We start from the raw sequence: 14,205 nt of genomic DNA on the forward strand, positions 1-14,205 counted from the left end.
TACAGAGTAAATGAAACCCAATCATTTAACATTGTTTCATGCAGGAAAACAACCAAGATTTTGGGAAAGCATGGTTTGCTTTATCATAGCATATTCACACAAGGAATAAAGCGCCGCATGCACTGGTTGGCATAGACAAGTGCATACTTTGCAGCACCTTACCAGCATGCAGCAGGAAAGAGGTTCAGTCTTTCATTCGAAAGACCACATCTGGTCTTTCGCATGCATTAAATGCCTGATCATGCTCTAGAGCCACTTTAAGATGCATGATAGTGAATGATCGCATGTGATCACGCATGATCACACATCTCAAAGCATGACCGGGCAGTTGCGTGAGTGTAAAAGACCACGAAGGTCTTTCGTACGAAAAGGCTATCCTGCTCCCCATGTGGCATTGGCATGCTGTTGGCTGTGTTTCAGTAATTGGCTCATCATGGTGCCAATATGAGCTAGCACACCACAGCATCAGGACATGATAATTAAATCCTTGATATTATTCTCAGCATGGCTGAAAGCATAGTCACCTAGCATGTTTCCTAGGTATGCTGATATAACTTGAGAAGTAACTAATTCAAACATGAACTCTGAACATGTGCACACAACCAAGATATTAGAAAGAAAAATCTATGACATACTGATGCAAAAACTCGGTCTCTTTGAATTAGATTAAAAATGAATCCAGCTTCCTTCGTGTTGCTTCTAACTTCTACCGAATCATCCCTGCCCATAATACTAGTGGCAAGCATAGACTTTCCACAGCTGACAGTTTCAAGAATCAGGTGTGATATAACATGAAAACGTGCTCCATCATCCAACATTCCATATTGTGATCTCACTGCGAGTAAGGTCCTGTCAAAAAGAGAATTAAAAGTGAGCCCATATTGGAACAATAGAATAAGTTTTCATTTTCTAACTTCCACACATGAAAAGATAATCTGTAACCACTAACCACTTTTAGTAGAACTTGAATTAAAACAAGAATACTAGTGAAAACATACCAAATAAAAAAGTGCAGCTTGTTCCTGCTTTGATCATCATCAGATGTAAGAAGAGATGGGAGCAGTGAAATAAACTGCTGAACACATCTTGATGCACTTTCCAGACTAGCTTTACAAAGATACAAGATTACAAGATGGAAAAGAACTCTTGGGCACTTCTCTCCTCTTAACAGCATAGCTTTATCAACATATTTGTTTACCTTTCCACCCAATACATTGCCAATTCCTCCAGATACAACCACAGCAGCCATTTCAGAAGCAGGAATGTTCAAGGACTCTACCAATCCAAGCGCTCTTTGCCCAAAAGACGGGCCTCCCACAGCTGAACCTTTGGGTAACAGCTTACTTGGTCCTTTCCCATTCATTTCACTAATAAGAATCAATGTTTTGTCATATAAATCCCACCACTCATCTATCATCTCATCAAATTCCCCAGTAGTAGACAGTTGAGTCGACGGAATTCTGAAAATTGAAGAGTTCAAGATGAAAAAACTTGATTATATATAATGGTAAATGCTAAAGAAGAAGATAGAATAACTGTAGTTTAGATGGTAATATCAAGACAAAGCCTTTTATCAGGCTAACAATGATTATAATGAGAGTCAAAATGAAGTAAAAAAAATGCCAGACCATTTCATGTGAAAAGACTGATTTAAAAGTAGCCTGATTTAAAATTAAAGCAGAATCTTGAATATACGTGAAGTAGTAGAAGGATGGGTTTCAAACAGGCATATGTCCTCAATATCTCTAAAACTTAGAATCTTAGTAAAAATATCTCTACTTGAAAATGCACTACCTTTTGGTTATACTAACTATCTAGGATAATTTGTTCATGTAATCTAAAAGATAATGATATAAAACCATGTACCTAAGCAATATACTGCTACTATCAATGCTGCATTCCGGAAATAGTTAGGCACAACTAATATAATATGTCACAAAAATAATTGCTTAATGTTTCTGTAATTACAAATTGAACATGGCAACAACAAGCCAAAGGGAATGCACATTCCAGAGACATATAAGTAAAAAAACAAATCTAGCCTATCACCCAGGAGATTACATTGAGAAGTCACAAAACCAACTGTTCACTAAATATTCAAATTTTACATTACTTCCAACATGTTAATGTTTTAAGATGACTCGACATCTGCACTTAACTGTACACTACTGCAGGGTTCTTATTAACAAAAGAAACATTATTAGCACATAGTGGAAGATGTATATTGGAAATTTTAGTATTCATGCTAACTCTATAGTTAAAATTGCAGAGATCCCTGCAATTACTTGGTCGTCTTGTGTCTAGGGTTTTAACAGGGTGATCTTCTGAATTAATTTGTCTAACAATTGATTTAATCCCCCCTCTAGAAAGAGAGTCTGTGAGTACAGTGTGTACAACTGACACACATCATATACATATGTACAGTTGACATAAAGTTTATGTCCGTACATGTACATATGTCACTATTCATATATAACCCAACTGGTTTTTCTTGTGTCCAATGGGCATATCTAACATCACATAAGCATTCTAAAAGCTCCTTCATTACAAATGCTAGAATCAATTCCAGTCTCGTGCAAGATGGATGCCAAAAAGCAAGTAACCCCTTGCCATTTGAGCCGAAAAAAAAAGCATATATTAATGCAAATGTCAAGTGCAGATTCTATCTGTTACATTTTATTCTAAAAATTGATTTCTATCATTAATGATTGACTGACTTTTATATTTTGTTCCTTGAGCAGTCACCTGTTCACCTAGAGTTGCCTATGCCATAGCGAAGGTTTGTCATGTCAGGTCACCTATGCAATTTGACAAATAAAATACAACAATATATGTGCATGTGCAAGCATGCTAACCTTCATGGTGGTCACCAAGATGGTTTTTAAGACCCATCTGTTGCCCGAGCAACTAGCTACAATAGTGACACCAAATTAAAGAATGGCGCTACAATGACGTCAATAACCATGCAAGGCCAAGCGACATCATGCAACCCTCTCTAGTTACAACATTAGAAAATTGACGCTTTAAAGGGATGCTGTAGTTGTAAAGAGTATTGAATTAGAATTCATTTCATTAATTAAACTTCTGTTCACATCTAACTATTTAACTAACTCAAACTTCCACCATTTTCTTTTCGGCTTAGCACAAATATTAATGGTCTTGATGACATAGGTTGAGCTCTCAAAGAGATCTCAAATAATCGCAATAGGGAAACATTGTCATGTTAAGTGGATTGTTAGAAAAGAAATTGGTTTAGGTATGCAATGGTGTAGTATGGATGGCAATGTTGAGGAGAATATGTGGAAAATCTTGAAAGGATAGATTATGATTGTTAGATAGCCAGAATCCTCAAAGAGAATATTAAAAAGCTAAAACACCATGGACTGTATTAAAAGGACAAGACATTTTATCCACACTGTTCGCAAACTTGCAGAATAATATAAGTTTGGTTTTCCATTTATGACAACATCAAGGCGGTCACTGAAATATTAGCTACCCTGGCTGACAGACCAGTGCTTCTTAATCATAACTGAAGTAATATGAAGCAGATAATCAGTTAACATTAGATGGACGTAGTTTATGCTAGAGCTGATCAAATGTCGGCCAGGCCAGGCTCAGGCTGGGCTCTACAATAGAAAGTAGGCAAGATGTTTATGCCCAGGGCTGGCCAAGCCCGGCCCAGACATTGGGCCTCTATTGTTTGCCCATGCCTGGCCCAATCCTGAAAGGTCAATACCAGGCCCGCCCAGTAGACCTGATATTGATATATTCCTTAACATATAGTATAAGCATTTATTATTACAATATATAATTAGTTAATATAATTAACATATAAAATAATATTTTTACATATATATAATTATCTTTGATCGGGCCAGGCTGGGCTAATTTTTAATTTTTCCAAACCCAGCTCGATTTTCAGATCAGGACTGTTTTTTTGCCAAGGCCCATCCCACAAGGCTATTTTTAGTGTCCAAGCCTGCCAAATTTCAGGCTAGGCTGAGTGGGCTAGGCAGGCTGTCAGGCCCATGATCAGCTCTAGTTTATGCACATGCAAACAAGCATGACCATGTGCATACTCTTCATATACATCATGTGTCATCCCGAAGTGACAAGCATGACATAAAGCAAAATCTACACAATAAAACTAGAAGTGTCACCTTGGAAGTTGATCATCATCCTTGAGATTTAATATCTCAGTTACTGCAGAACTGATATCTTTTTGACTCTCTGTTTGTAGGCCATCAGAAGAAAAGCCTAAAGAGATTCCAATGCCAGGAAACTGCAAAACACAAACAAGGGAGACTTGAATGAGAATGCGAAATTATAAGAAGGAAAAGAAACAGTTCCGTGCTTACAAAAGAATATATGTTGCAGGGAATAGAACAATAAAGATCACTTCAACAAAAACAAAAAGTTCAAAGAGAAATTATTCTTTATTAGATACCAGAAGTCTATCGCTACTTTCTTTGATAAGAAGCTCGTCAATTAGTTTCAGAAGATATAGTGTATTATCACGACAGGGTTGTGAAATTAATATGTTTTCTTCAGAAGATAATTCAATCAGACTTCCAATTATATCTTCAAAGATATCCCGAAGCAAACATTGATGTAGCAGTTCTCCCTGTAGGTGCAAACAAAATTGGAGCTATCACTATCAGAAAATTGAAGAAATATTCATCCAGAAAAAATTGTGGAAACAATTCCTCACACCTGTTCAAATTTCAGCAGTAGAAAATTTATAGTCTCCTCCAACTGATGCCAGCCACCTTTTACAGAATATAAATAGTGAGAAAGAACAACACAGTATAAATTTCTCACTAGAACTAATTCATTAATCATTGAGCTATCAGATTGGACTTTGGACACCATTTTGTAGTTTTTAAAGACATCAAGCCTCACAGATGTCTCTAACCAGGAAGCCCAACCATGTTCCTGTTCAAAACATTCAAAAAAAATCACATGCCATTTTTATGTGTCAAATAATAAGAAAAAAGAAGTTATCAGTACCATCAGAGCTTCAATATTTGAAGGGTTTGAGTCAAGCAGATCAAGAAGATCCCTTAAAATTTTTTCCCGAGTTGAAGTATCCTTGCAAATTGCCAAATATTTAAAGACACAGACTAAAATCTGAGGAAGGAAAAAATGAGAAGAGAAGCTTGTGGAGCTATTTTTCTTATTCTTCAGTGTTTCAGATTGACTATGTTTCTGTAAGACCTGTAGAACAAATTTTGATGCAGCGACAATTAGAAACAAATATTCCAAGAAGGTATTATCATTTTACAACTGCATAGATGCTGCATTATCCTATACCATAGTTAACAACTAAATAAGAACAAACAATCAACATAGTCTACGACATTACCTGTTTAGGACTAGCACCCCCAAGAAGAACATCAAATAATGTGGCACATAGATGATCTGACAACGGAAACTTGAAAATTCTTTCAGATATTGCAGAGAAAATTGGTTGTAGCCTCGTGGTACCTCCTTTCTTTTGACTGTCAGAGAGAGATTTAGATCGCCCAACAGAGAGGCTGAAAAACTTTGTTCCTTTCTTCTCAGATGGAAGTCCCACCAAGAGTTTCCCAAGAAACTGCAATCCTAGCAGCCTGATTGTCTCCAACTCCCTGAATCACCAAGTCAAGAAGAAATATAATATGCCGAAATTCACTTACAAGTTATATAAGTCATGACGAGCAGACAACACTATGCATGGAAAACCGGATATACTGAAGCAGTGGCCTTTGACATTTTGACAATTCCAAAATGTATATAGCAAATGAAACTTGATCTAAACCGCATATTGTAATTTGAAGATACAAACGTATACTAGAATAACCTTCAGCTAATTGGATTATGCAAAATGCTAAAGGTCACCTCTCCATTGACCACTCCCAATTGGATACTGATGTGGCACTCCTAGAATTACCAAACCACATTCAATCCCATTTGACACCTACCTACTCATGTCCATTGCACCAATACTTGTCACATAGGACCAATCAATGATTCAAATCCCACGAGACAGGGTCATCCTAGTTTGTTCATGGAAGAGGATGCGCCCCTACCCTATCCTGACACTTAAGATGGGGGATGACTTGGAATGTGCCAAACGAGATGCTGGGACAAGGTAGGATGGTCCCATCCCAGCACTTGGGACTGTGACCCTTCCTAAGATGATCCACTGTGAGTTGAATCCTTGGGACCAATGAAGAGAGTGCTAATAGGTAGAAATACTCATAATTTTTATGGTATCTTAAATTATACAATTATAGTGGAGATCATGTTCATCTTTCTATAGTGTTAACTGAAGAAACTAAAAAAAATAAATAGAAAAGAGGACTAGAGGAGAAATAAAGAACATAGCCAAAGAAAAATATTCAAGCACCAAACCGGAATAATACCATGCTGTGAGCCTTTAGATATAACCAAGAACTGTAAATCCGACCCAAAACACCTGGATCGGGGCATACATACTGAACCAGGTCGGCGGAACCATCCCAAATTGGGTGGTTCCGGATATACCGAGCCATCCCAGCAGCGGATTGGGACGGTTCCGGTAACGGAAACGAAATTGGTTGTTGGAGGGAAAGAAGGCGAAGGAAAGAGAGAAAAAAAGAGAGCGAGCGGGAAAGGAAGGGATAGGGAGAGGGAGGCTGGTGGAGGGTGGCGGAGGCCGATGCCCAGGCATGAGGCGGAGGCCACGGCCGGGTTCCCTGTTTCTGCCTCCGCCGACCTCCCTCCCTCTCTCCCCCTTTTCTCTCTCCCATTCGCCCTCTCCCCCACCTCTTTTACTGTGTCGGTATAGGCCCGACATGGCACGGGGCAGGCCCGTACCGACCCGTGCTGCCAGACAACTGGCCCGATGCCCGGTACCGGCACAACAGACCATGTACTGAACCAATCCATAATAGTGTTGGGTTGCTGGTTCGGTATGGGAACTAGTCCATACTCCATACCGATCTGAACCAGATCAAACCATGTAGAACCATTCTATTTTGCTTGGTATCGACCAGTATCGCTCGATTACAGATAATACTATGATAAAAAGTGAGAAAATAGAAGCTAGAGAATATCTCGATACGAGATACATATCATACCGTACCAACTGCACCGTACCGAACCAGTAACATACCGATATGATAGCCAATACTGAGATTACAGACCTTGGATATCTATCATGCTGTTATTTTATCAAACTTATTCATCCAAAAGCATCACAAAAATAACTCTACTAATGAAACGCATTGGTATATTTAGTGATAATACTTGAAAGCAAGGTCTGCAGAACCGACACACCCATTTTTTGAGTTTTTCATGTTTACTTAATTGATAATCAATCTTTTTCAACTTTTTCAATGATTTTAAGTCTAATTTGATGTATTTTTGATATTTTTTTTATGTTTCTCTGATCCCGATTTAACCTAAATAATGAAGCTTGTTTTAAAGTAATACAAAACATAAAATAATTAGTGAGACGTCGCAGGCTACAAGAAGCAACATCAAATATCCTAAAATCAAATAATGAGGTTAAAAAAATATAAAATAATACAATCAATTACATATATTTAAAATACAACATACATATTCATATTTAAAATCTCGAGTGGCGATGACTTTCGTAGATATCAGGATCATTAGTATAGTTAGAAGGCACATCAGCCCCCCCTTTAATCAAGTGATATTGTAGTCTTGTTTGTTCATCCCATAAGAAACGCGCTCTAGGTTATGAGCACTCTCGAATCTCTCGCTGAAACACTGACTCTGAGAAATATCTTCTAACTAATAAAACAACTGTAAAAGGGCCGATTCGAATAAGTCGACAGCAAAATCTAACTAGTAATGTCACGCCCCGGATCCGGATCCGTGACACGGCCGTGCTATTGCCGACTACCGCCCACAATAGCACGCAGCCTCATACCTGGGTAACAGGGTAGTCAAACCAACCAAATCTTTTCATATGAAAGCATTCTTAGTACAACATGCTGGTCAGTACCCAAATACAGAGCTTCTATGTAGTTTATGTACACAAAAGTATACTTGCTTTACCCCAAAAGAAAGAAGCCCTAATACCAAATTAACGTGTCTCTGGCAGCTATCAGTGGTGAGGATCTGAAAGAAAAAAAGTAAATGAACGGATATGAGCTACACGGCTCAGTAAGTAATCCTACATAATCCTACCGGATCAACCAGTAGGCTAAACATGTAAATCAGGGTTTGAGAAGCTGACATGCATATTCATCTAATAATCATCATGGCACAATAAGTATGCGATTTAAACAAAGCAGTAGTGCAATCACAAAAATTTTCATAAAGTATGCATATGAAACCGTGCCCCCGGCATGCCGTGGTCCTTTTTCTCTCGGATGCTACTGCGAAGTCAGACTCGACCACTGGCGGGGCCAGCTCAGTTACTATTCAGCCACTGGCGGGGCAGGCTCAGTTACTATTCAGCCACTGGCGGGGCCAGCTCAGTTACTATTCAGCCACTGGCGGGGCAGGCCCAATTCCAATTCAGCCACTGGCGGGGCAGGCTCAGTTACTATTCAGCCACTGGCGGGGCAGCTCAGTTACTATTCAGCCACTGGCGGCTCAGTCATTCTCAGTAGCATCTTTGAGCCCATTATAGTGCCTCTGGGCTAGCTAAGACTTTATAAACTTACATGCATGATTAAAATATCAGTATCATCATGTTGCATACATAGCCATAGCTTCTGGGATCATGCAAGTTACTTATGCATTGTAACATATCATGCATGAAACATATATACTTAAAATAAATGCTTAGGAAAACATTAATAACATGACATGATCCATAACAGGATTAGGACAGGTTACTTACCCATCATAACATATCATGCATGAATAACACTTTAAAAACTTAACAACCATAGCACTCATATGATCCATAATAAGATTAAAGTAGATTACTTACTTTCTTCACAAATCATGTATACAATTCAAATTGTATGAAAAACACTGGTTCATCTTATAAAACGTAATACAAGATCTACGATAAGATTAAGATAGATTACTTACTTTTCTCACCAATCATGTATACAATTCAAATTGTATGAAAAACACTAGTTCACCTTATAAAACGTAATACGAGATCTACGATAAGATTAAGACAGATTACTTACTTTTCTCACCAATCATGTATACAATTCAAATTGTATGAAAAACACTAGTTCACCTTATAAAACGTAATACGAGATCTACGATAAGATTAAGACAGATTACTTACAGTAAATTCGTTATCCAAAGTCTTGGTGGCAAATCGTTGATTCCTAAAACCACATTATAGGAATCATATTATTCTCTATTTATTATAGAATTTGGTTCATCTTATCATGGACCTGCTTGGGTCCCAACCAAGGATCCTAGCCCATTTTAATTTAGCCAATTTGAAGCCTTTGGTGTTCATTTAAAGCTATTTGGATCCATATGGTTAATTGGGCTTTTTTTTTTATGACAGGGTTGGGCCTGATTTAAAACTAAGTCCAGCCTCTTTCAGCCAATTAGGCCCTCTGCCAATTTAATTAGCTTGGACTGGGCCTGATTTACAATTAATTGGGCCTGCTGGGATTATTATTGCATAAATGGGGGTTCAGGCCCAGCTCAATTGGGTTTAATTTAACCCATTTAACTCGATTGGGCTTGAATCAATCCTTCATCGGACTCACCCAAATCGAATTAAAGGATTTAGGCCTAACGGGTTTCGGATCCGGACTCGGATCCGACCCGCTAGGCAGACCCGTTAAGGGTCTTTTCCAGGGGGTTCCAGAGGCTTCCGCCTCTTTCGCGCGCCCCTCTCTCTTCTTCGGCCTCCTTCGCCTCCGGTCCCTCCCGCTCTGGCCGAAGCCCCTTCCCGGCCTCCTCCGCCTCCAGTCCCTCCCGCTCTGGCCGAAGCCCCTTCCCGACCGTCTTCTCTCCTTCGCGGACGACCGGGGGATGCAGCGCCCCCCGATCCACCGGCCGAAAAAGGGTGCTCCTCCCTCGGGCAACGGCGGCGGGAGGCCGGCCCCTTCTCCCCTTCTCCGAAGTGTTGCCGGAGAAGAAGGGGAAGGGCCGGGAGGTGAGATCGAGGCCGGACCTCCTCCGGGGGGTCTTCACCGGCTCCGACCACGGCTAGGTAAGGCCGTGGCCCGAGGTAAGTATTTTAATATATTTTTTTTTTGTCTTTCTTCTTCTTCTGTTTCCTTCTTCCCCCTTTTTCCTTTTTCTTGTGGGAGTCTCGCCACCACCTCTCGGCCGGCGGAGAGGTGGGGCTCGGCTGGGGCTGGCGGCCTTGAGGCCGCGTTGGTCGCCGGCACGGCAGACCCGGCGGCCCTTGGCTGCCCCTCAGCCCTAGGGCAGCCATGGCCGGGGCCTGTCACCCGCAGGCCGAGTCCGGCTGGGCTCGGCCCGGGTGGCGTTGGGCTCGGCTTGGGCCGTTCTCAGGCCGGCCCGCGGCCTGTTGGTTCGGCCCGCAGCCCGTGGGTCCGGCCCACGGCCCTCCTCCTGTTTTTCTCTCCCGTGCCGGTCTCCTCCTCTCTGTGCCAGTCTCCTCTCCTCTGTTTCATCAGTGAAACAGAGGGGAGAATACCCCACAGAGGGGTACCTCCACTCTGTCCTTGCCTAGAGACCTACTTACAGAGCCTTACCTTGATTCGGTTGACTGGAGTTGGGCAGTATCTCCTTCTCGGCAACTCCCTCCTTCCTCTCCTAGGGCTGCAGGGTCCCTTCCGCCTCCAGCTCCAAGGCTTGGCTCTCTGGTGCAGTAGATCCAGAGGGTTAGAGGTTTAGGGAGGGTACATAAAAATTCGGGGTTAGCAAATCTTAGGGGTTTTAAATACAGGGCTTATGACTTGACCCCAAAGGAGAGGTGGCGTTCTCTCCTTCCTCACTGCTCCGGGAGCCACCAGCTGCCCCTCCTCCTCAGGCCAGCTCACAGCTCATTTGCCGAGGGGGAGGAGGTGGCGGGCTCCTGTTTTGCATGCCGGTGGGGGTTTCTCCGTTGGCCATCTGGTGGTCTTGTCTTTTCAGCCCTCAGGCGGGAGATTATGGCCATCTTGGGCCAGCTAACCCCTCCCTGGCCCAATACTATTCAACTGGGCCCTACAGTATTGGGCCCGGTCTGTATTGGGCCCGGACATTACATCCTTCCCCCCTTAAATAAATTTCGTCCTCGAAATTAAACATACCTTAGGTGGACCGATGTAGCGAGGACTCAATTTGCCGTATCGCCCGAATCGGGCAACACTCCTCGAAAAGGACATTTTTTAGGTAGACAAAGTTTCCCTCCAAAAATTTCAGTTCTCATAGCTTAACAAGAATCGCCCGGTAGGGGGGCCTTGATGATGGGTCCCTCTCCTAAGATCGATGGTGAAATTCCGGTAATTCATCAGGGTAAATGTCTGAGTATTCCCTATTTCTTATAGCTACCTAGCAGTCAAGAGTTTAGGGTGAAACTGAAATAAATTGCTTTCTTCGACTAAGGTATTATGAAAATCTTAATATATTATGATACTCTTAACTACCCATTACCCCAAATTTTTACGGTTATAGTCTTGTTAAACCTAGAGCTCTGATACCACTAGATGTCACGCCCCGGATCCGGATCCGTGACACGGCCGTGCTATTGCCGACTACCGCCCACAATAGCACGCAGCCTCATACCTGGGTAACAGGGTAGTCAAACCAACCAAATCTTTTCATATGAAAGCATTCTTAGTACAACATGCTGGTCAGTACCCAAATACAGAGCTTCTATGTAGTTTATGTACACAAAAGTATACTTGCTTTACCCCAAAAGAAAGAAGCCCTAATACCAAATTAACGTGTCTCTGGCAGCTATCAGTGGTGAGGATCTGAAAGAAAAAAAGTAAATGAACGGATATGAGCTACACGGCTCAGTAAGTAATCCTGCATAATCCTACCGGATCAACCAGTAGGCTAAACATGTAAATCAGGGTTTGAGAAGCTGACATGCATATTCATCTAATAATCATCATGGCACAATAAGTATGCGATTTAAACAAAGCAGTAGTGCAATCACAAAAATTTTCATAAAGTATGCATATGAAACCGTGCCCCCGGCATGCCGTGGTCCTTTTTCTCTCGGATGCTACTGCGAAGTCAGACTCGACCACTGGCGGGGCCAGCTCAGTTACTATTCAGCCACTGGCGGGGCAGGCTCAGTTACTATTCAGCCACTGGCGGGGCAAGCTCAGTTACTATTCAGCCACTGGCGGGGCAGGCCCAATTCCAATTCAGCCACTGGCGGGGCAGCTCAGTTACTATTCAGCCACTGGCGGGGCAGCTCAGTTACTATTCAGCCACTGGCGGGGCAAGCTCAGTTACTATTCAGCCACTGGCGGCTCAGTCATTCTCAGTAGCATCTTTGAGCCCATTATAGTGCCTCTGGGCTAGCTAAGACTTTATAAACTTACATGCATGATTAAAATATCAGTATCATCATGTTGCATACATAGCCATAGCTTCTGGGATCATGCAAGTTACTTATGCATTGTAACATATCATGCATGAAACATATATACTTAAAATAAATGCTTAGGAAAACATTAATAACATGACATGATCCATAACAGGATTAGGACAGGTTACTTACCCATCATAACATATCATGCATGAATAACACTTTAAAAACTTAACAACCATAGCACTCATATGATCCGTAATAAGATTAAAGTAGATTACTTACTTTCTTCACAAATCATGTATACAATTCAAATTGTATGAAAAACACTGGTTCATCTTATAAAACGTAATACAAGATCTACGATAAGATTAAGATAGATTACTTACTTTTCTCACCAATCATGTATACAATTCAAATTGTATGAAAAACACTAGTTCACCTTATAAAACGTAATACGAGATCTACGATAAGATTAAGACAGATTACTTACTTTTCTCACCAATCATGTATACAATTCAAATTGTATGAAAAACACTAGTTCACCTTATAAAACGTAATACGAGATCTACGATAAGATTAAGACAGATTACTTACTTTTCTCACCAATCATGTATACAATTCAAATTGTATGAAAAACACTAGTTCACCTTATAAAACGTAATACGAGATCTACGATAAGATTAAGACAGATTACTTACAGTAAATTCGTTATCCAAAGTCTTGGTGGCAAATCGTTGATTCCTAAAACCACATTATAGGAATCATATTATTCTCTATTTATTATAGAATTTGGTTCATCTTATCATGGACCTGCTTGGGTCCCAACCAAGGATCCTAGCCCATTTTAATTTAGCCAATTTGAAGCCTTTGGTGTTCATTTAAAGCTATTTGGGTCCATATGGTTAATTGGGCTTTTTTTTTTTTATGACAGGGTTGGGCCTGATTTAAAACTAAGTCCAGCCTCTTTCAGCCAATTAGGCCCTCTGCCAATTTAATTAGCTTGGACTGGGCCTGATTTACAATTAATTGGGCCTGCTGGGATTATTATTGCATAAATGGGGGTTCAGGCCCAGCTCAATTGGGTTTAATTTAACCCATTTAACTCGATTGGGCTTGAATCAATCCTTCATCGGACTCACCCAAATCGAATTAAAGGATTTAGGCCTAACGGGTTTCGGATCCGGACTCGGATCCGACCCGCTAGGCAGACCCGTTAAGGGTCTTTTCCAGGGGGTTCCAGAGGCTTCCGCCTCTTTCGCGCGCCCCTCTCTCTTCTTCGGCCTCCTCCGCCTCCGGTCCCTCCCGCTCTGGCCGAAGCCCCTTCCCGGCCTCCTCCGCCTCCAGTCCCTCCCGCTCTGGCCGAAGCCCCTTCCCGACCGTCTTCTCTCCTTCGCGGACGACCGGGGGATGCAGCGCCCCCCGATCCACCGGCCGAAAAAGGGTGCTCCTCCCTCGGGCAACGGCGGCGGGAGGCCGGCCCCTTCTTCCCTTCTCCGAAGTGTTGCCGGAGAAGAGGGGGAAGGGCCGGGAGGTGAGATCGAGGCCGGACCTCCTCCGGGGGGTCTTCACCGGCTCCGACCACGGCTAGGTAAGGCCGTGGCCCGAGGTAAGTATTTTAATATATTTTTTTTTTGTCTTTCTTCTTCTTCTGTTTCCTTCTTCCCCCTTTTTCCTTTTTCTTGTGGGAGTCTCGCCACCACCTCTCGGCCGGCGGAGAGGTGGGGCTCGGCTGGGGCTGGCGGCCTTGAGGCCGCGTTGGTCGCCGGCACGGCAGACCC

General features: G+C 42.0%; 1 protein-coding gene across 17 annotated transcripts in view; it reads right to left on the minus strand.

Annotated features, from left to right (window-relative positions):
* LOC103710848 (binding protein) overlaps nucleotides 1-14,205 on the minus strand; it is a 124,194-nt gene that overhangs the window by 17,611 nt on the left and 92,378 nt on the right. For all 17 annotated transcript variants that reach the window (XM_088710773.2, XM_088710774.2, XM_088710775.2 and 14 more), the window contains 7 exons: nucleotides 5,366-5,630; nucleotides 5,011-5,217; nucleotides 4,714-4,935; nucleotides 4,448-4,624; nucleotides 4,161-4,282; nucleotides 999-1,460; nucleotides 636-849 (listed from right to left, as the gene is read on the minus strand). In XM_088710773.2, coding sequence (XP_088566899.2) covers nucleotides 636-849; nucleotides 999-1,460; nucleotides 4,161-4,282; nucleotides 4,448-4,624; nucleotides 4,714-4,935; nucleotides 5,011-5,217; nucleotides 5,366-5,630 — 1,669 coding nt within the window. The remainder of the gene's footprint in view (nucleotides 1-635; nucleotides 850-998; nucleotides 1,461-4,160; nucleotides 4,283-4,447; nucleotides 4,625-4,713; nucleotides 4,936-5,010; nucleotides 5,218-5,365; nucleotides 5,631-14,205) is intronic.

The sequence above is a fragment of the Phoenix dactylifera genome, chromosome 14 (assembly GCF_051530095.1).
Source record: "Phoenix dactylifera cultivar Ajwa chromosome 14, Ajwa_hap1_PhDact_Kaust_v1.1, whole genome shotgun sequence".
Taxonomy (NCBI): Eukaryota; Viridiplantae; Streptophyta; class Magnoliopsida; order Arecales; family Arecaceae; genus Phoenix; species Phoenix dactylifera.